The sequence below is a fragment of the Chinchilla lanigera genome, unplaced genomic scaffold (assembly GCF_000276665.1).
Source record: "Chinchilla lanigera isolate Chin_1 unplaced genomic scaffold, ChiLan1.0 scaffold00010, whole genome shotgun sequence".
Classification (NCBI taxonomy): Eukaryota; Metazoa; Chordata; class Mammalia; order Rodentia; family Chinchillidae; genus Chinchilla; species Chinchilla lanigera.
Genome location: NW_004955411.1, coordinates 30,189,886 through 30,212,977, shown reverse-complemented (window position 1 = coordinate 30,212,977; position 23,092 = coordinate 30,189,886). Strand labels below are relative to the sequence as shown.

At 34.0% G+C, this 23,092-nt stretch overlaps 1 protein-coding gene across 3 annotated transcripts in view; it reads left to right on the top strand.

The window, feature by feature from the left end:
- Positions 1-23,092, top strand: part of Hace1 (HECT domain and ankyrin repeat containing E3 ubiquitin protein ligase 1) — an 82,331-nt gene that overhangs the window by 47,650 nt on the left and 11,589 nt on the right. For 2 of the 3 annotated variants that reach the window (XM_013510785.1, XM_013510784.1), the window contains 10 exons: positions 4,756-5,002; positions 8,133-8,467; positions 8,899-8,967; positions 9,202-9,289; positions 15,269-15,380; positions 15,476-15,573; positions 15,746-15,833; positions 17,867-18,016; positions 18,532-18,728; positions 20,209-20,340. In XM_013510785.1, the coding sequence (XP_013366239.1) occupies positions 4,756-5,002; positions 8,133-8,467; positions 8,899-8,967; positions 9,202-9,289; positions 15,269-15,380; positions 15,476-15,573; positions 15,746-15,833; positions 17,867-18,016; positions 18,532-18,728; positions 20,209-20,340 (1,516 nt within the window). The remainder of the gene's footprint in view (positions 1-4,755; positions 5,003-8,132; positions 8,468-8,898; positions 8,968-9,201; positions 9,290-15,268; positions 15,381-15,475; positions 15,574-15,745; positions 15,834-17,866; positions 18,017-18,531; positions 18,729-20,208; positions 20,341-23,092) is intronic. The other variant, XM_005377818.2, reaches the window with a different exon arrangement.

Below are 23,092 nucleotides of genomic sequence, written 5' to 3'. Positions count from 1 at the left end.
GGCTGTGGCAAGGTAACTGATACACAGAGTCAGGGAATGTTCATTTTGGCACGTGGTTTCAGGGGTTTTAGTCCATGGTGAATTGGCCTTGTTGTAGGGCTTGTAGTGAGGAGAGGGAAGGGAAGAGGAGAGGGAAGGGAAGAGGAGAGGAGAGGAGCGGAAGCAAAGAAGGAGACAGAGATAGAAGGAAAGAGAAACAGAGAGGCACAGAGAGAGAGAGGGAGAAAGAGAGGGAGAGAGAGAGGGAGAGAGAGAAGGAGAGAAAGAAAATGAAAATGTCACAGAGGCAGAGATATGGAGATAGAGATAGGTGTGAGTGCAGGTACCCACAAAAGAGTGTGAGAGACCCCAGCAGCCATTCTAACGCCCCCAGTGACATACCGGGTTCACAACCTCCCGTTAGCACCACAGGCCGGAGACCCAGCCTTCAGCACATGAGCCTTTGGAGGACATTCAAAGTCCATACCGTGACAGATAACAAATGTTTATTGATGTTCCTTTGTACGTGCTGTTTGGATTGAAATGAGAGTGTTATTTTCCTTTGCATATTCCTGTGATGGAAAGTAAAGACATTAATGTACATGAATAAAACTTACAGCTTTACATGTTTAAAGAAAGACACTATATGATAGTATATATTTTTTTTTTTTTTTAAATGCTTGCTTTCTTTCTTTTTTTTTTTTTTTTTTTTTTGGTTTTTCTCCGGTACCAGGAACCGAACTCACAACCTTGCGCTTGCCAGGCAGGCACTTTTGCCACTGAGCTAAATCCCCAGCCCCTGATAGTATATTTTTATATAAACCAAAAATAAGTATAAGTTTGAGTTATAAAGCTAATTTTATTTTTTAAAAGGGGAATAAAGGGATTTTTTTAGGGAGAATTTAAAAGTATATACACAAAGAAAATAAGATTGTGGGTCCTCAAGATAGATGTGTACTATAGTTTGCGGCTGGGGATATTTATGTGTTTTGGGGAGTAGAAATCTGTGGAAGAAAGATAACGGGCCATTTCATAGGTGAAAGACATGAACCTGGTCAAAATTTTTTTGTTTTTTGAGACAGGATCTTGCTGTGTACCCTGTGATAGTTTTGAACTCACTATGGAGCCAGGCTGGCCTTGAATTGGGGTGATGCTCCCTAGTGCTGAGGTTATAGGTGTGAGCCACCATGCCTGCCCTTAATTTTTTTTTTAAATAGGTGATCTAAAATGTTTTGTCTAAAAACATTCTTCGAATTCTCTGACTTCTCTCAATCTGTTTCTTTATCTTAAAATCAAGTTCCTGTCCTTTACCTTATTAACTGAGTTCATCTTTGGGTTTAAAGTATCTTTAAGAGATTTTGGGTCTGAGGGGCCTAGAAGAAAAGGAACAGAAACTGGCTAGGGAGTGCAGATATGGTAACCTTGGGTAACTGCAGTTTTCTTAAAAGTACAATACCTAAATTATGATTTTCCTTGTCTCCCTTCTATCAGTTTTTATATTTTTTCTATCCTACCTTATCTCCCACAACCCAAGACTTTTGTGCCTTATTCTTAAGGCATGCAGAGGTGTGGAAGGTCCATTGTTTTATGGCTGCTTCAGGCATGGGTACTGAACCCGCCTGGTCCAGGATCAAGTCTCATTCTGCTCTCAAACCAAGGAAAATGGGTTTGTTTGATGAACTGTCATCCTTATTCTGGAAAAGAGGATAAGAACATTAGCAAGTCAATGACTTTTAAATTTATTTTGTAACCATGTTAAAAAAACAGGGGCCAAAAATTAAAAGAATATTGGTGAATAGTGGCTCTAGAAAGTGATAGAAATCAGGTGAAATTAAGCTGCATGTAGGATTAGTTTTTTAATATTGACCTCTGTTTTTGTGAAATGTGTATCCAGTTTAAGAGCATATAGACTCCTCTCTGTTTTGTTAAGAAATCCAATGCAGTCCTATTTTAATTATAGCAATAGTCAAAGGATACACTAATGTAACTATGTTTCTGTGACCATTGGGCCATTAAAATTTTTATTGTTGGACTCAAAACTTGAATTTTGTAGACCTGAAGACCTTTTGTAGTGACTGACTCCAGATAAAATAGACATATAAAGTCTGACAAACAGCAGTTAGTTCATACCAGAAAGGTAACAAAGCACAGTAGATAAAATGTTTTTATAGAAATTTTTATTCTATTTAGGGATAGCTGCACAAGAAGCCATATCTCTACTTGAGAGATGTTTGAAAGTATTTTAAAATAACATAATGGGAATATACTAAGAGAGGCTGAAGGACACATATTTGGGAGAGCTAATGGAACCGGGAGTCATGACCTTTTATGGCAGTGGATTAAGATGTTATAGGTGTAGCTGGAGGCTGTCAGTAGGGACTGATGCTGTGTTTGGAGTTCCTTTTATATATATCCTAGCTTTTTTTTCTTTTTAAAATTATTATTAGCTTCCTGCTCTCAGCCCCCTTTTGGTTATTTCCTGCTGGGTGTTTAAGACCAACTCAAAGCAAGTCCTGTGTTAATTGAAATTTGTCAAGGTCAGTTGAGCCTCTTCCAAGGTTTCTTTTGGGGGCTGTGTGAAGAGCCTTTTAGCTCTTACAGTTTTAGCTCTGTAGTTGTGTCATTTGCCAGGATGGGGCATAGTCTGGTTGACATTCCCCTCTTTAGTAACCCTCTTTTTTGAAACACGTTCATTGGTTTACTCCTGACTTCTTGTGTTTAACAAACTCTCTGCTTGGGAAGTTGGGTGACTCACTAGAATTGTTTGTTTGCTTTTCTGAGACAGGGTCTCACTATGCAGTTTAGGCTGGCCTTGAACTCACTTTGTAGCTCAGGCTGGCCTCAAACTCACAACAGTCCTCCTGCCTCAGTCTCCCGAGTTCTGGGATTACACCACACCCAGCTGTTATTTTGTTAGAATGCTAATTTTAAAGTTTTTTTTACTATTGAAATACGGTATTTTTGGAAGAAATTGTTATGATCAACCAGAGAAACATGTAATGAAACTTAGATTTTTTAAAATCTTTTTTTAATATAAAGAGGTTTTTCACTGGTTGAAATGTGAATAAGGGATATTTTTAAGCCGCTGATTTAGCTTAGAAGTTTTATCTAGATAAAGTAATACAAAATTACTAGGTTATATTAATAAGTGATGGTGAGCTTACATTTCATTGTTTAAGAAAATACTTCTTACCTGAAAAGATAACTTATGAAATATTCCTTGGATCAGATATGTGAAGTAAATATTTGCATAAGTGGTGATATTGAAAAGGAAAATCAAATTCACATCTTTTTCATGGAATTTTTAGTCTTTGTAGTTAACTTTTTCCACATTAAACAACAAAATAAATAGTTACAAGTAAACTGCATTTCTGTTTTGTTTATGTTAGAATCTTATGATATAAAAATTAGAAACAGTTTCCAAAGTCAAATATGTGAAGATCAATTCTGAAATGAAAAGCTTTACTAACATGTTATAGCTGTCCGAGTGAAGTAAGAATACTGAAAGTAATGACAGTTATATATTACTAACAGTGGTAGCTGATAACAAATTTTTGTCGACTTAAATGAAACAGTTTAGTAATTCTTAAAGTGAGAAAACATGAATATTGAAGTAATAATATTAAGAAATTTTGGTTCAGATTTCACCAGTTTGTGTTTCTTAAACCGAAGGACCTGGAAGTAGGCATTTGCTAGCCACACATTATAAATGTTAACTTTTAAAAATTATTTTAAGTATATCTAAAAATATTACAGTGCAGTAGTTAAAAAAATATAGGAGAGGAGAAAGTAAGGTTGTGGTAATTAAGTTTATATGATCATGCTGTTCTGCCCAAAAGTTCATGCAGCTCTCCACTCTGCTTTGTGCAGCAATTTTAATACATGATAACTGATGTCAGAGATTTCAAAATGAAATCACTCCTTGAATAACTGAAAAAGTGTCATAGCTATGTCATTACATTTGATACACATTTACCTGGGCAGTTGGGCTTGCTGTGTGGAAGAGTAATACAGCCATTCATCTTACTGGCCAACTCCAAGGCACAGCCCAAGCTATGCGGCTTTCCCATCTGTCAAAGAAAGTTTGTAGTATAATCAGTATGATTTATTTATTTTATTTTTTTGATTTTTTTTTATCAGTATGATTTAGTGTTAATTGAATTTGTCATTTTTTTTTTAAGGATAGGGTGTATTTTTTGTGTTTATAGAGTCATAAGAGAACCCATTTGTAGAGATCAACTCTGGTACAGATAGTAACTTTAAGATTATTCAATTTTTGAATGTTCTGTGAACAATTGCTTAGTCTTCTGGGGTGAAAAAGGAATACAGGTTAATGGCAGAGTGTTTCGGCCTTATAGTTGAAATACTTCAGTTGTTGATTGACCTAAAACCATACCATTTATCCCACTGCATCTCTATGAAGTACCTTCAGAGTTCTAAATAGTTCATTTTATAAGAATAGTTTTAGAAGTGAAAGTTGGAGATTATGTTTTGGAAGTAAAAGATAACAACTGTTGTAAGGGGGAATTTTCTTTATATTTTATGCTTTGATCTGGTTATATTCTAGGTGCTTAAAATTATTAATCCATTTATATGTAATTCAAATAATGTATATTTGATATCTTCCTGTTAATCAGTTTTATCTCCTATCATGATAGGAAAGAAATTTTATTCCATTTGCATTATGAAACAGTGGGGAGGAAAATATTTAAAAAGATGTATTTGATAGTATAGTTTGATCTATTCTGTCTAATCTGTTCACATTTTAATTTGCAGCTTGTCTAGCAATTATGATGCACAAATGAAGAGCCTTTTAAGGATTGTAAGGATATTTTGTCACGTCTTTCGAATTGGTCCTTCCTCCCCCAGTAATGGCATTGATATGGGCTACAATGGAAATAAAACTCCAAGAAGCCAGGTGTTCAAGGTCAGAAAAGTATATGATATTGTTAGGAAGATAGACGTAACAGAGATGAATTTGACAAAGCATGCATTCATTAATCAGAAACCTCAGGACCAGGAGGTAAATTTGGTTCATACCTGTATCACCTTTTAAGTTAGGTACACCTTTCTTCTTTCAACTCTGTCTAAACAACTAGAAGGTTTAATTGGTGAGCTCTCTATATTTTTCTTAAACATGAATTTTTTTCAACTAGTATTTTAAGGGTAGAAATATTTAGTGTGTAATTTTACTGACTTAAATGTTTTTAATATGACAGCTACCATTTAAAAACATTTATTAGGGAAGGCATATACCCAGTTTTTATTAAATTTTATTTGTGTGTGTGTGTTTGTGCTTTAGAAATAAGATTACTTTCATTCACTGAGCTTAGTAACAGTTAAGTCTTGGGATCACTTCAAGGAAGAGTCATTGAGATATTTTCTTAAAATATTTTGGATTACTTTTGCTGCCTCTTTTATACAAGCTCATATGGATAGACTCCTTGGAAGAAGGACTCCAAATAAAATCCAAGGCAGTGTTGCTGTCCATGTTACAGTATAGTTTTATAAAGTAAACAAAGTGAATATATGTAATTGATATTAATGCTTTTTCTTGGCATAATAGTTTTTAAAAACTCAGATTTTGTTGAAATGTGTAATTTAATAATTTTCTTTTTTTTTTTTTTTTTTTTTTAACTTTTTACTCCTGTGTTGTTAGGGATCAAACCCAGGGCCTTTCACATGCTAGACAGGTACTTTACACTGAGTTATATCCCAAGCTCTTTCATGTTATTTGTTTATTTAAAGTTAATTTTGCTTAAGAAGTTTGAGTACAAATACAAGGTTATCCATCCAAAAAGTAGTGTGAGTGTTTTCATATGCTACTTCCTTAAAAACGAATTAGGATTGAGAGTTTTAGTATCTGTAAACTTTGAAGCTACATTAATAGTCTGTTTTAAGTAATTCTTTTCTTATACATTGTTTGTGGTGCTGAGGATCAAACCCAGGGCCTTGTGTATGATACTTGGAACATTTTTGACAAATACTTGTAAGTGGTTTGCAATCATTTTGACACTAATAGTTTCATTATTAAGCACAATATTCTTTTAAAGAGGTATGCAAAAGTGTCTGTCCATCTGTTTGTTTTGTTTTCTGTGTTTTAAAACTCAGAGTAGGAAAGAATGTTTTTAGTTAACTATAGGTATATATGTGTATATTTCTTTTTTTTAACCTCTTCTTTTTCTCCTATTATGCCACCTTCTGGAAGAAGAAAATTATGCATCTTCTTTTGACTTAAACTGTCAGAGTTTATGGCAGTTGGTAATTTTGCCCTTCTTTTGAGCAGCAGGGACCTTAAGTTTTCCCAACTTTTGTGCCTAATATGGAAAAGCCCCCTTTGTGGATGCGAGGAGTGCTTGCTTTAGCCTGGTGGAAGGAAAATTGGTTTCTTTTAAAAAAGGAAATATGCTTCCTTGCCCACCTAATACATTTGTTGAATGAACTAGGCTTTTGTTGATCTGTAGTAGTGGTGGTCTAGTTTGTTTTATTTTCACTTTTTTTGAATAATAACTAGGAGTAATTTAATTATTTGCAAATTGAATAAGTAAAATATTTTCAGAAAGATAATGTTACAGAAATCTGGGAAAAAAAGACTGAGGATGCAGTGAAGGTGTTGTTAGATAATAATTGGGAAGGACTTCTTGGTGGAATAGGTTATTTAAATGTTTTCAGAGGTCCTAAATATGGTTGTGTGATCTCTTTCCCTAGTGGTTCCTAAAAGTAAGGTTATTTCTTAGGCTGAAATTTGTTAAGGGGCAGATCTTTCAGAAGCACATGGTCTAGTTTCTGTGATCATTTAAAATTTGAAAAGTAAGATCAATTTTCTTACACACTTGCACGAAGATAGCTCATATTCTTAAGAGGAATACTGTAGTTAAAATACTGTGTAAGACAGGCTGTTTAAAAGTTAACCCATATACCTTCTTGTATTATTAATCTTTATTGGGATAAAAAATATTCCAGCAGGTCTTTAAACAAAGTAGATGGGCATTTATATTTTTTGCTTCATTAAAAAACTGTGTGTGTGTGTGTGTGTGTGTGTGTATGTTACTGGGGATTGAACCCAGGCCCTTTGCACTGAGCTATATCTCTAGTCCTTTATTATTTTTTATTTTGAGACAGGGTCTCAGTCAGCTCTGTGTTACCTGGGGCTGACCTTGAACTTGTGAATCTCCTGCCTTAGCTTCCCAGAGTGCAGGGCCCGTCCCACCACTCCCCACTACAAATTATTTTGGTGAAGTTTATCTTTATTATTTTGTCCTGTGTTTTAGCAGTTGTATGCAGTATAATTTAAAATATAAGGTGTTATTTGCCTTAGCATTAACTAATTCACAGGAGAAATTTCATTATTCTCAGTAGGAGTGTTTCAAATAGTCTAGGAGTGAGAAGCAACCCTCTCCCTGCTTTGTTAAAAAATGGTTAATCTTTACTTGGAATTAAGAATTTGCTGGGACTGGGAGTGTAGTTGAGTGGTAGATTGTGTGCTTAGCATGTATAAGTGACCCTGGGTTCAATCTCCACCACAAATACATTTGCTAGTCAGTATTTATAGAAGTTTGGTAATTATATTTATTGTTTTAAATATTATTGTGGTGTGTGTGAAGCATATGTTACATGTGTGTAAATGCAGTATATTTTATAATTTTTCTCATAAATTATTAGAATTATAGGAATATACTTAAAAGGTAATATTATAAACCATACATTAGGTTATTTAAGAATATTTCTTTTAGATTGAAAAGAGATGCATTTTATCTAGTTGGAAATTATTGACATAATAAAGTAAATGTTGGGGATTATAATGTAGTGTATGATTTTTAAAACTAGATATTTGAAAACTGAAGTAAGATTACTTTTTTGTTAGATTTTAGATTTCCTTTTTATTCTAGGGAATACATACCTTAAACAGTCACCACATTTTTCCATCATACCTTGTACATACAAATTAAGTGTGTGCTATAATGAAATTTGCCATATATAGGACAGTTATCTGTTTTTGCTACTTTAATCTTTACTCTCAGTAACTTGGGAAGATAGAAATATTTGGAGCACATTTTTTCTTTTTTACTATTTGGGTATGTGGAGTTGATTTTTGTGTTTTTTTCATCCTGTAGTTTAATAGTGATTAAAAAGCATATTTCTTTTCCTCTTAGCCTCTGGAATTGCTTTGGCACTCATTAGATGAATGGCTAGTTTTAATAGCTACAGAATTGATGAAAAACAAGAAGGACTCAACGGATATCACTTCTATTTTACTGAAACAAAAAGGCCAAGATCAAGATGCCACTTCCATTCCACCATTTGAACCTCTAGGACCTGGGAGCTATGAACATCTATCAACTGGCACAGGAAAATCTAAACCAGATGCTCCTGCAGGGAAACAGGAAGCCAGTGCAGATTGTCAGGATGTTATTTCTGTGACAGCCAACCGGCTAAGTGCTGTCATTCAAGCTTTTTACATGTGCTGCTCCTGTCAGATGCCTCCAGGGTAAGAAGGTTGTAGCTTATTTTTTTTCCTGATAGATGAAGAAAAGCTATATTTTCGTAATTCCAGTAACAACAAATAATTTTTGGTTGTTGTTAGGTACTATTTTGATCTTATTTTATGATACTCATTGTCCAAATCTAGATCTGGTAAAAAATACTTAAATTTTGAACAAGTGAGATGTAAGTTGTTTCTGTGTAGATGATGAATGCCACCTTTTATAGGGTCTCTTGTCACATGTTTAAAGGGGAAAGTATACATTTTATTTCATTTTATAAATTGACTAGGTATGCCTCAGTTTTCTAAACTATAAAGATCTAAACTGTAATTCTTTCAAAAGAAGAAGCTAGTGCAGTTCAGTACATGTTTATCACATTTGCTGTATCATATCAAATTTGTGTTTATGTATTCTTACAGTTTTTTTCTCCCTACAGAATGACTTCACCTCGTTTCATTGAATTTGTCTGCAAACATGATGAAGTTTTAAAGTGCTTTGTTAACAGGTAAGATTTTCTGGGATTCACAGACGGCCATAGCTGCCTTTCCTCCTTTACACACAGTTTCATCTAAAAAGCTATTTCTGTTACAGTGAAAAATTGCTCAGTAACAACTGCAGTGTGGTAGGTAGGGATTAACACATTTTGCCTTTGTGTCAGTGTCTTTGTATCTGAATTTGCATTTTGCTTAATGGTACTCATCTTTCCTGTCCACTTATACAAAGTATACTTTTTTTTCAGAAATCCCAAAATTATATTTGACCACTTTCACTTTCTCCTCGAATGTCCTGAATTGATGTCAAGATTCATGCATATCATAAAAGCACAGGTAGAAATTTTCTTCCTCTTGATTTTAGTCTGTCTAATGGAATTAATTTTTAAAATTGAAATATTTAGTAATTATTATACTTAAAACTTCTAGTAAGTAAGAGGGATGGGATTATGTGTTATGATAAGGAGTGAATTTTTTCTTCAAGAAATGTGTATTGAGTGCCTACTATGTGCAGAGGCCTGTGCAAAAATAGTACATTTCCCTATTTCCTGAAAGGAGTTACGTGGCACACCAGTCCTGTAAGGTGGATCGTCTTTGAGAAAAGCATTTTCTCCCCACCTTTATTTGGGAAATTTATAAAGCACAGCATCAGTATATAAAAGGATTTGAAAAACCCTTTGGTGCAAGTGGTGATTTAACATTGCTGATTTTATGAATTTGCTTGACCGGACAACCTTTCCTCTACCAGGTTGTACCTGTTCATTCCATATACCTCAGGTTCAGTGCAACATGAGCTTGTTTTGCTAGCTATGTGATTTTGGACACATTTTTAAAACATCCTTTAGCCTTGAATCTTTGTCCATAAAATAAGGATAATGACACTGACTTCATAGAATTATTGTGAAAGTGAGGTATTTAAAGAGTAACTGACATATATGCTCAATAAATGGTGGTTCTTTGGAGATAGGAATCATTTCCTTTTTCTAAGCTAGAAAGCAAATGATTACTTGTTTCTTTAGGAATTTAAGGGTTGAAGTGCTTGTAGTAAAGGAAAATTTCAAAAAGGAGGTAGATTTTTAAGTGGCTTTCAAAAGCTTGAAAAACATGGAATATTGTGAAAAAAGTAAAGAGGAGGATGAACATTCTAAGCAGATGTATGGGTTGGCAGATGGAAGTGTCTAAAACTGTAGTGATTGAAGCAAAAATTTTGTTTTAAGTGAGAAGTGAGACAGGTTGGAGTCATACTATGTTGAGCCTTGATTGCCAGCTTAAATGATCTGTATTTGCTAGGCCATTAGGAGGCGGTGTCAGGAGATAATTTGTCAGACATGTTAAGATAGATTGGAGGCAGTGCTTTGATTAAGTAGTCATAAAATCGTAAATACCATAAGCAGTTCTTTAATGTATTTAGGGACACTGACTTTTAGAAGTTAAGAAAACTTAAGAATTAACCTTTATAGTATGCACATGTATATAGAGATCTTTTAATATCTTTAATAATATAATGTAAATGAGAAGATGGTAATAATAACTTACATTGAATGTTAATTTTAGGCTTAGTACCATATATTTGCTTTAAATGAATAATTTTTAGAACAATCCACTACTTTTATTGAAGCTGAAGGGGGTTAAGTAACTTATTTAACTCTTTTAGTTACTAAGTAGGAGAACCAGAAGTAAAATTCTATTTGGTTTATAAGTTCTTTGTTTTGGTGCTGGGAACTAAACTTAGGGTCTCTTACATGTTAGGCAGGGGCTCTCTCACTGAGCTGCAGCACCAGGCCTTACTTACTTACTTATTTACTTATTATTTATTTTGTTGCAATGATCAAATCTATAGCCTTGCATGTGCTAAGCCAATGATGTATCGCTGAGCAACACCCCTAACCTTTTAAGTTCATTTTTTTCTTTTCTGTTTGTTTTTCAAATGCTGAGGATTGAATTTAGGGCTTTATACATAGTAGTCAAGCATTATGGCTCTAAGCTACAGTTTAGTTTCCTAAGTTCATTTTCTTAACCTACACTACAGTGTAGTACTCTTTGCTAGGGCAAATGAAATAATAGGTGAAAACCACTTTTAGTTTTTGAAAGAGAGGTAGTTCACCCTACTATCTCAGCTTTTCACTTCCTTTTAACTTCTTCTTTCCTGAACAATTTAGTCAGAAAATATCTGCATTATATATCTACCCTTGTTGACCCAGAAAGGGAGCTTTGTTGATGCATCAGAGTGAAGAGGATTTCCACATGAATAGTGCAGGGCTGTTGTGGGGTTTGGAGTTTGGAGATGGTAAGGAGCGGTCTGTGTAGAAGAGGGGCTTGGTGTGGGATATATCAGTTGGAGGTAGTGAAAGGAGGAGGCTCACGTGTAGGGTAGTGGTAGCTGCTGCAGCTGTCTGACAGAGCCTCAGTGGCATTCTGCAGTGAAGAGGTCTTGTCAGCAATAGGGGATTGTTATGTATGGGAGGTAGGGAGTTGGGTGAAGATTGGTGAGATAAGTAACTCTAATTTCTTACTTTTGGAGCAAGTAGTTGTAAAAGGGCAGAACCTAGAACAGAGTCTGTGCTGTTGAATTTGAACTGGAGAGACGTCTATGTAAACTCAGAGCTTTCATTCTTTATTGATAGATTAAGCAAACCTGTCACCAGGTGTTGGTCTTCACATACCATTCTGGATGAATGAGGGCTCATTAGAGAAAAGTGGCAAATTCCAGAGCCGGACTGTGAAAGGTACAAGATGAGCCTGGAACATTTTGTTGTTCAGTAAAGAACCATTCAAAACATGGTAGAATTATGTCACTGTGACTCAGAAGTCAGGTCAGATGGATTCCCATTGGCCAAATAAGGAACAACATAACATCAAAATAAAGATAGGAACATATAAATAAAATAAGAGAGCCAGGCATGGTATTGCACTCCTGTAATCCCAGCACTCAGCAGGCTGAGGCAGGAGGATCTCTGTGAGTTCGAGACCAGCCTGGACTATATAGTGGGTTCAAGACTAGCCTGAACTACATAGTGAGAGAGCCTGTCTCAAAACAAAATAACTCATATGTCATTACTGAAAAATTAATGAATGAATATAGAAAGTTTTATGAGGTGAGGGATATTTATACTCTCAAAATATGTACTCACTGATTACAGAGGGAAAGAGGAGCTGCTCTGTGATCAGGGCAGTGATCAGAGTAGAAATACTAGTGTGCCAGCTGGTAAGAAGCACTCTGGAGAGTGTGGCCTGCCTTCTGTGGTGCTCCTGCAGAGAGCATTCTGTGGGTCTTAGTATGAGGAAACGTCAGACTAACTCAGCTGATGGACATGCTACAGAATTAGCTGGCCTGCAGTCTTCAGGAGTGTTAAGGTTATGCAAATTAAAAAGATTGAAGAGCTGTATTAGAGTTCAGGAAATAGAGATGGGGCAGTTAAATGTAGTTCATGAATCATTGTGCTATAAAAGATTATTGGAAAATTATAAAACTTGAAATTAGGTCTAAGCATTAGATGTAATATGCATCAGTGTTCCTAATTTGAATAGTTGTTACCTGGTTATGTAAGAGAATTACTTTGTAGGGAGTACCCATCAAAGTGTTTATGGATGACTGGGCAGGATACTGGCAACTGACTCTCACATCAAAGGAAGGTGATTTACTTTACTGTACTCGGAAGTTTTTTGTAACTTAGAGACTATTCCATCCAAAAAAGTTAAAGAGCAACTACCACTACTAAAGGATTGACTTTTCTTCTGTTGGTGGTTTTCAGGTGGCCAGTAGTTAAAGGGAGACACATTTTGTATTGCTGTACAAATGCTATTAAGAGGAGCCACTGTAATCAGTCCTGTTTTGTGAATTATATATGGAAACCAGGTACTCAGAAAGTTTATATACAAAAATGCGCCCTTCGGCTGTGTAGGTGTTTGTATGAATGCGTGTGTGTATGTGTGTGCGTGCACACGTTTGTGCATCATGTTATGGATATCTTACTAGCTTTTGAAGGTAGCAGTTTGTACCTTTTAATGATCCACATGAATTAGTTTAAAAATTGCCATTCATTGTTATATCTCAGTTCATATTTTATAGATAAAAGACAGTTTGAGATCTTACAGTGGCAAGGAAGTTTACTGTCATTTTAAATAGCTATTGACAATAATTTTAATATTGTTATGAATGGTAATTAAAACAACACTCATTTATTAAATGAGTGTTAGTGAGTCGTTGATATTGAGTATTTCCTCAAGTTACTTAACTCCAGGGTGCTACATTTTTCTCTTCTGTCAAATGGGGATAACAGTCCTATTTTCTACTAATGCTGTGAGAGTTCGATGTGGTAATGCATGTAAAGGGCTTGAACCAATACCTGGCTTATAGGTGCTTCCTGAGTGTTAGCTAATTTATGATTGTCATTAGGATTGTTGTGTTCTACTTGCATTATTTCATTTACTTCTCTCAATCTTTGAAGTAGGTGTTTTCTGTTTTACAGGTGAAAAAACTATAAAGTTTTGAGAGGATTAGTAATTTTCTTAAGATCACAAACAGTGATAAAATTAGGATTTCATACTATGCTTATCATACTTTAAAACTCATTATTAAATCTTTAAAACTCATTATTGCTTCAATGCAATGTTTTATTTATTCTGTTTTACCATAATGTTATAGATAGCATTAAAATTTTGAGTTCATTATATGTCAACCTGTTTACTAAAAATTAAATATTTATATGCACACTAGTACATATAATAACATACGTCAGTGTTAGTGTTTTATTAAAATGTGGAGGCCTGTTAGACATACAGATAAAAGTACACATTTAACTTTTAAAAAAGGACCATTTACCCTTTTCTTACTGAAAAAGCAGATATTTTAAAAACTAGTGAATTTGTCAGCAGTTATCTAAATTAATATTTTTAGTAAGATTTAAAAAGTAAGCCTTTTAAAACAAAACTAGTATTTAATTTAGCTAAAATGAAGAAATTTATTGCTATCTTAAAATTGCCTAAAAGGGGGCTTCTTTGTGGTATTGGATGGTATTGATGACATTTATCTCTTCAAACTATTATGAAGAGTGAGTAATATAAAGAGCAACTCAGTAAATGGTTACTGTTTGGAGATAAAAATCATTTCATTTATCTAAGCTAGAAATCAGTAATTATATGTTTCTTTAGGAGTTTAAGGGATGAAGAGCTTATAGTACAAGGAAATTTCAAAAGGAAGTAGTTTTAAGTGACTTTCAAAAGAGTGAAAAGTATGGAATATTGTGAAGGGAGTAAAGGGGAAGATGAACAATTTAGCAGAAGTACGGGCTGGCAGATGGAAAAGTGTCTAAAACTATAGTGATTGTTGCAGGACTTTCGTTTAAGTGAGAAGTGGTAGCATAGATTAGGGTTATATTGTCATGTTGTGTTGAGCCTTGATTGCAAGCTTAAGTAATCTTCTTTGTTTGCTTGGCTGTTAGCATGCCAAGGAGGTGGTATCTCCTTTTGTGCCTGTCTGTTTATCTCCCTTAACCTGGTCTGCCTTTTCCTCCCTGCTTAGCAAGTTCTACAGCACTTTTAAGTCCTAGTTCAAACCAAGACCCCGTGAAACCTTCGTATTGCAGTAACCTGCAGTTTCAAAGTTCATGGTGTATCTGTAGTTTGTACTTCACTGTTCAGAACTTGATTTTATACAAATTGAAAATTTTCCTGCTCTTATATTATCTATAGTATTGGCACATACTAGGTACTCAATTATACTTTCTGATTAATTATAAAAATTGCAGATCACTTGTAGCTTGCTTTACCTAGCAAATGAAAAAAAGGTTTAAACTTTCTTTACTCTTCAAGAGAGCTCGTTCTTCAGCTTTTAGGGTAGAAGAATGGAAGACTAAAGGCTAGCACATTTCCTCCTGGTTGCTGCCTTGTATTATAAAGGATAAAAAGATTAAAGCTAGGTGTAAAGAATTTCTTTCACAAAAATTTAAATGGAACATGAACTATCAGTTTTCTAGGTGTGAAAATTCATTCTTATAAGCTTTTTTGGCCTTAAAAGAAATTGAGAATAAATGTGTTCAGCTATATGCATATTAAGTTCTTAAATATGACATCAATTCTTGCTGTTAAAAATGTAGGAGTGTAAAAAATACATTATTTAAGTAAAGTACTTCAGCTATGATCTGAACAGTTTTTGTGAATAATAGTGGAAATGTTAGAACGTTATTAATTACTTATAAATGAAGGTCTAAGAATGATTATTAGTAGATATTTACTAATACTAAGCATGCTAATAAATCTGGTAATTAGGTGACTGAAATACTGCTAACATATTTTACTGTCATTTTTTTTGTGTAGCCATTCAAAGATCGTTGCGAATGGTTCTATGAACATTTGCATTCAGGACAACCAGATTCAGACATGGTGCACAGGCCAGTGAATGAAAATGATATTCTCTTGGTGCATAGAGGTATGTTTAGCAAAGAAACTGATACATGTGCGAGGTATTAAGGACTTGTTACTGTAGAGTTTAATATGTAAAATTAACCAATACTACATATTTAGATTCTATTTTTAGGAGTAGCTGTGAAGTTGTGTCAAAAGCAAATTGTGCAAAGCTAAAGCAAGGGATTGCTGTACGGTTCCATGGAGAAGAAGGCATGGTGGGTATAAAGACAAGTGATGTAGAAATCACTGTATATAAACAATAGAAACACACTTAATATTTAATACTGATGAGAGAAGAAATTCAGTATGATTCTAATTTTGCTATTATTTAGAAAAACTTCCCCAGTATTTTTGTGTTGATGATAAATTTTGTTTTTTTGAATTCAGGGTCAAGGTGTTGTACGTGAGTGGTTTGATATTCTATCAAATGAGATAGTCAATCCTGATTATGCACTGTTTACGCAGTCAGCTGATGGTAAGTTGAGAGATCTAGACTTTTTCTGTGACTTGTCATTTTTCAAACTACTTCAGTGCATGTTATCTTTGACTCCCACAGCAGCTTTGTGATCCAGGTGGGGTATTCGCATGTTACTGGAGATAAAACTGAAATTCAGAGTTTTTGACTACATTTACACACCTGATGAATGACAGAATTATGAGTGGAATTTAACTCATATAATGTTTTTTCCTGTAAACAGTCGGTTTTTAAACACTTATGTCAAGGTCTGATATTAGCCATGAGCCATGAAGAAATTCTCACCCGTCCTTTGAAGGTTATTCACTTTAAGCATTGTCCTTAGTCTCCTTTTTTTGTTGTTGTGGTTGAGTAAATGTTTTCTTTTATAAAATAGTGTTGCTAATAAATGGTCTTAAAAAAATTTTGGTAACCACCATTTGAGTTTCTTAAAATTTACCAATCATGAAAATAAACATCTAGAAATTGTGATAGTAAATCTTAACTCATAACCTATTTATTCATACTAACTTTATTTTTAATCCTTTTAAGAGATCATCACCTGGCAACTGAAACGTTATTAACCACATAATACCGTTGAACAATTCTTTTTGTGTGGAAAATGGTATTTGTGACCTATAGAGTTGTAATTTGCTGTTGCAGATGATATGAAAATAGTTGCCACTTCATTTTTTTGAAGCGTGTTTGAGAGTTTTCTAAATTAATACTTAGATTTGAAGTGATGTTGGGATTTCAGTTTTCAGGTGTTTTGTACAGTTGCCTGCTTTTCCTGAAAATCTTCTTTTTCCTTAGATATGTTTCCCCAGTAGCTTTTTAAAAAAAATGGTACTGGGGCTTGAACCCATGGCTCATGCTTGCCTAGCAGGCACTGTACCACTGAGGTACATTCCCAGCGCTTTCCCCAGTGTTTACATTCTTTTGTAAGAGAGTACAGCCTTCTACTTTTCCTTGAAAGTGTTTTAGATTTATTAGTTATTCTTGTCGCTTCAGTACATAGCATAATCTCATTATGTATTTGTTGAGTAAATTTGTAATCCAAGTTACTGGTCATCACAGAAAAAATAGGAAGGAGAGTTAAATTTGAGGTGTAGCACTAAGTTTTTCTGTTGCACTAGATTTTGGTAAAGTATAGACATTAAATTGCCATTTTAATTATCTGAAAGTGTATAATTTGGTGGCATTAGGTACAGTACATACAGTACAACCATCACCACTAACTTCAGAACTTTTTCATGAGCTCAGGAAGAATCTGTTAAGTAGTAACTCTCATTCACACTTCCTCTAACATCAAAGTACTAGTCTACTTAGAGAATATAAAACTATGCTACCTATTCTAGATACTTCATAGAAATGGAGTTGCACTTCGTGGCATTAGATTTTAACAGTAATCATTAGCTGTTAATAACCTTTGCCATTTTTACTTTAAGCTCAATAATGATTTTTATGATTTAATTATTTGCCATGTGGAAGAATTGGTAGATTTGTAGACTTAGGTGGTTTTCTTATTGTTAATAGACCTCAAATTCAGCACTGAGATCCATTACTTAGAAGCAGTTACACATTTGAAACTTTTAGTTCTTCTCAGAGTGTTCTATTCCTTTAGAAACAAAAGCTAACGAATACCTACTGTGTCTGTGCATAGATGAAGGAGACACTATCTACCTTAGTTTATAGCCTAGTGGTTATTTTACATGCTTAAGAAAGCATGTGTGTGTGTATCAATGATATTTAACATATTTTCCAAGGGTTTCTCTGGTATTCTTCCAATTATTTTTTAGTCAAAAGTACTGTAAGATTTTCTATCTATACACTGGACTTGCTCTGATAAGTATGTGCGAGTAATTGGTTATCTTCTGTCTTTCCCAGTTCTACCACCTGTTTTTGTATTCCACAAAGTGGATTGCTGTGGAAGCGTGTATAATGGAACCTTAGCTTTGCTAAAATTATATGAGAATTTATTTATGTACATTGAAATTATCCATCTTCTTTATGTAGATTCTTGAGAATAAATTATTTTCTCTTTATTTTAATAGGAACAACTTTCCAGCCTAATAGCAACTCCTATGTAAATCCTGATCACTTGAACTATTTCCGGTTTGCTGGACAAATCTTGGGCTTAGCTTTGAACCATAGGCAGCTGGTCAATATTTATTTCACACGATCATTCTACAAGCACATTCTTGGTATGATTCTATTATTTCCAATGACATCTATTTATATTGACTTTCTTACTTCTTTTAAGAGAAAACTAAGTAGATAAGCAGTGGCATTTTGGATGAAGTAATTTTTAATTGGAAACCATCTGTGTGTGTAAGATATTTGGGAAATAGAGAAAGAGGAAAGAAAAAAGGACCTACTTTAAAAATTTTTCATCTGAAAGCTTTATTTTCCATATATTAATGCAAATAATACATGCTAATATGAGTATACTTAAGGTAATTGGCACTTTTGAGGTTTATAGCAGCTTCCTTAATTTCTGTGTCAAAGAAAGATTACATTGTGAAGTTGTGGAAGAAGCATAGGCTTAATTTAACAAACTTCCAAGTTTAGAAGTTAGTGTCCATTGAAAACTTGCTGTGAATTGAATTATATTTTGCAGTTTTCCAGAATTTCTGTAGAGGGCAGTATTTTATCATTAAACAGATAAGGAAAGGCAGCAGCATTTAGACTGTAACTGCTATATTTTTGAATTTTTTAGGTATTCCTGTAAATTATCAAGATGTGGCATCCATTGATCCAGAATATGCCAAAAATTTGCAGTGGATTTTAGATAATGACATTAGTGATCTGGGTCTAGAACTGACTTTTTCTGTTGAGACTGATGTGTTTGGAGCAATGGAAGAGGTTCCTTTGAAACCCGGAGGTGGAAGTATTCTTGTGACACAAAATAACAAAGTAAGTATTTGAATTTTTATCTTGGCCATTGTTTTTAATTTGATCCCTAGATAGTTGGCAAATTAAATTATTTTGTCACTTGCTAGAAAAACCTTTACTGTTGTAGTTTCACAGCAGATTAAAATATTTAATTAGGAAAACCATCAGATACCAAATTTTGAATTAGAAAAGGCCACTTCGATATTGTACTGGCTCTGCTGAGGTGGTTTCTAAAGCAGTCTTGTTATTGAGTTGATTTATAAATCAGGCATCTGCATTTTGAAAAATTTGATTAGAAATATAAGCTTAATCCAGATAATAGTTGCGTTAATCATTATTTCATTTTTAAAGTGTAGTATTAAAGTGTTCTAACAGAAAAGAAGAAATGCCAATGTTTTAAGTTTTGTGTACATGCCTTTGGGTTCTGTTCTATCAGTCAGATCTCTTGGTTTCTTACTTTATCTCCTCTGTGCATATTATTATAAAATCTTGGTACCTGTATTTGTTTTAAATTTTCCTGTTGAAAATTATAATGTGTCTTTGTAGTTTCATTTTGGTCTGTTCTGAAGGATCTCTAGGTTCAGAAAATCTGGTTTGGAATTCTACTTCTATTACTTATTGTTTTTCCTTTCTTTAGTCATATTGTGATCCCAAGACAGTGTCACAATCAGCTACTCAAAAATCTATTAAAACATTTTGTAGACTTAGATTTAGTAAAATAGGGATTATTTTTAAAAGGATCAAAAGACTTGGTCATGTGTGTGCACGTGTTTGTGTGCTTTTAGTGCTGGGGATCGAACCCAGGGCCTTGTACCTACTAGATAAGTACTCTACCACTGAGCTACACTGCCACCCAAAGACTTGGTCACCTCTTAGTAGACAGTGAATAAAGCTTGTGGAAGAGTCAGAAGGCCAAGGAAATCAAGATTGGGTTCCACACTAGGGAAAGAGCAGATGGGAAGTAGAATTAGCAAGTAAAGCAGAATCTATCTTACTTAGGACTTTAAACACTAGAAAAGGTGTTTGGATTTAATGTTCAGTGTCATGGGAAGTGACTGTAGAGTTCTCAGCTGAAACATGCAATCTGAATTATATATTTGTAACTTTAAAATCCACTCTGAGGTTTGAAGAAGCAGCAGTACAGGGGGAAGTGGGAATGGACACTAGATGTTACAGTAATGCAGTTGAGAAATGATGATGGCTTAGACCAGAGTGCTAAAAATGGAGGTAATAAGACGGTATCTGATTGGAAGTATTTTTTAACAGCAGATGTGGTAGTACCCACTGATACAGGACATGAGAGAAGCTATGGATTGATTACTAGGATTTTGGCTTGAATGGCTTAGTGAATGGTGGTATGCTGGTTTGCAGAGATGTATGACATTGGTACCAAAATGATTCTAAGCCTTTACCTTTTAAAGGGGGAATTATTATTATTATTAGCATTATCTTAATATGTGAAACTAAAAAAGAAAACATCACAGAAACTTCTTTTTTGTAGGCGGAGTATGTCCAGCTTGTTACTGAACTTCGAATGACAAGAGCCATTCAGCCTCAGATCAGTGCTTTTTTACAAGGCTTTCATATGTTCATTCCACCTTCTCTCATACAGCTTTTTGATGAATATGAATTGGTAAGAAAGGAAAAGCATGATTTTTTTTTTATTGATACTCAAGAACAGAAAACTCCAGTTGATATAATTCAGAAGTGATTTTAGAGTATGCTAATGAATGGGATAAGGTATAATGAGGCAGTATGGCTTAACCGCTTACCATTCCAGTTATTTAAGTACAGGAAAATTGCATTTTTTTCCCCTGTTAATTTTATAAGATAATAGGAAGTATAAAAATGACCATTTAATCAAATTTATTCAATACAGAAATCAACTGGTTGAAATGACACCTTGCGCTGCTTGGGATAGTACGTAAGCAAAAGGGCTGCCTGAGTGATGCTCAGGTGAACTGTTAAGTGGTTAATAGTCAAGGTTAGAGATTTTAAAAAATAAGGTTGGTGGTTGGACTTCTTTTTGCTGTTGTTTTGAGACATGGTCTCCTATATAGTTCCAGCTGGCCTTCAGATTACAGGTGTGTGCTACTGTGCCCAACTAACCTCTCTTAAGCTTGACAAGCAAAGTAACAGTTCCTTTATGTGAAATGGGGTGAGATGGTGATATACAAATATGGGATATATTTTTTGAAGATGTTGATGACAGTATTCTGCATTATTTCTGAATTTTTTTATTTGACCAGATAAATGATGCCAATACTAACTTCTTGTACTTCCAAAAAATAGACTTTTTGTATTTGTGTAATCTTTTCCAGCTTCTTATTTTACCGTATATATAATTTTGTAATTCTATACTGTAAACTTATGTAGAGTCCATTCTCTTTACAGTCATCTAATTCCTGGTAGATACTTGTTTCTTTATCTGCCTTTTACTGTGACCTAACAGGATTCCTAATTTCAGATGATTTATGTGTGGATTTTTCTTGATTGGCTTTTTCATTTTTTTGGTAATAATTATTTTCAAACTCTCTGAGTTGTCTAAACGCTTAATAAAACACAGTATTTTAAATAGAATATAGTTGTTTTCTTATTTTAAAAATTATAATTAGTAATAGTAAATTCCAGATCAGTGGAAGAGCACTCTTTGGTTTTTGTTTTACTTTATTTACTTTATTTTACCCTCGGCCTTTTCATTTTACCACGTGAATAAGGATGCTGATATGTTCCTTCAATTTTACATATATCAGTATTTCAATTTTTATAGTATATCTTTGTTATAAAAAAGAATAAATTTTGCTAATTTTGAAATCTGTTGTGACTAAGTTTTACTAAATTTACGGTTTGAGTGTTTTGATTTTACTTTAATATTAATGGCTTTATTTGCCATAGATTCATTTATTTGTAGGTAACTGTAAGATTTATTATTTTTAGTACTTAAAAATGATGTAGTGATGAGCTATTATTAGACATGACTAAAATCTGACTTTTCTAGTACTGTTCTTAGATTAAATTAGCATTGTGGAATAACTACTTTGAAGATAACAATAGGCAGTGTAGCACCCATTGTTATTCTCCTTTTATCTTGGTTTGAAATTTTGTATCATTGTTTTTAGTGTTTTTTTCCTCTTTAAAATAAAAAAATAAATTAGCACTGTGAAGTTTAAGACAGAGAATTGTGTTATTTTCTGGACCTATGTATAGCACAAACAGCTATAACAAAGATAATTAACAAAAAAGTTGCCAGGAAATTTACTGATACTGATAAGTTTATGAAGCTTTTTATTGATACATACATGAGGAAAAGATGCACGTAGTAAATGTGTAGCCCGAAGGAGTTTCAACAAACTGAACAGTGAAAACAGCCCCTAGATTAAGAAACAAATCCCGGCACCTAAGGCGTCCTTCTTGCGTTTGCTTTCAGTCACAGTCTCCCCTCTGGTATAATCCTTGTCCTGACTCCTTAAATCATAGATTAGTTTTACCTGTTTTTGAAATGTATTTATAAATGGAAAAAAGCTTAACTTATTTGTGAGAACTATTCATATTATCGGATACAATTGTACTTAGTTCATTTTCATTGCTGTGTAGTATTATATTATGTCAGTGTCCTTGTATCTTGAACACATAGTGGGTTCTTTGCGTTCCAGCCTATTTCAAGTAGTGCTGCTACAGTCATGGTGGTGCGTGTCTCGGGCAGAACACGTGTGTGCATCCTGTTGTATATACATACACCTGGGAGTAGAACTGCTGTAGTAGATACAGGTACTAGCGGGTAGTTTTCTAAAGTTATGTGTCTATTTACACTCCCACCAACAAGTATGAGGGGCTTATGTATTCTACATCCTCAATTTTTTAAAATATTTCTCCCTTTTTCATTTTCACTATTCTGGTTTTCAGTATTCTTTCCTTATGATACCAATTTGTCTTTCCCTGGTGGCTAATGAAATCAGGCACCTTTTATGTTTATTGGCTGTTTGTGTACTCTGTTTTCAACACTTCTGTTTTAAGTAATTTGTCTATCTTTCTATTTCTAGTTTTGTAGGTACTGATTTATAGGGTTCTTAGATATTGTTATTGTGAACATATATTCTACTCTGTTGTCTTTCAGTGAATAAAAAAATTGTATACACACACACAGATATAATTTTTTTTTAATGATGGGGTTCTTTGTATCCTGTTTAAAAAGCAGTTTCTTACTCCAAGGTAATGAATGTATTTTCCGGTGTTTTTTCCTATAAGGTTTTATTTCTTAACCTTTACATTCAGCTCTGCCTCTGCTGAGTGTTTAATTGTGCATTTCATACTAGAAGTTAGGTGAGGTTTCTTAGTTTATCTTAGACTCTGACTTTAAGTTGATCTGATTTGATGGTAATATTTGG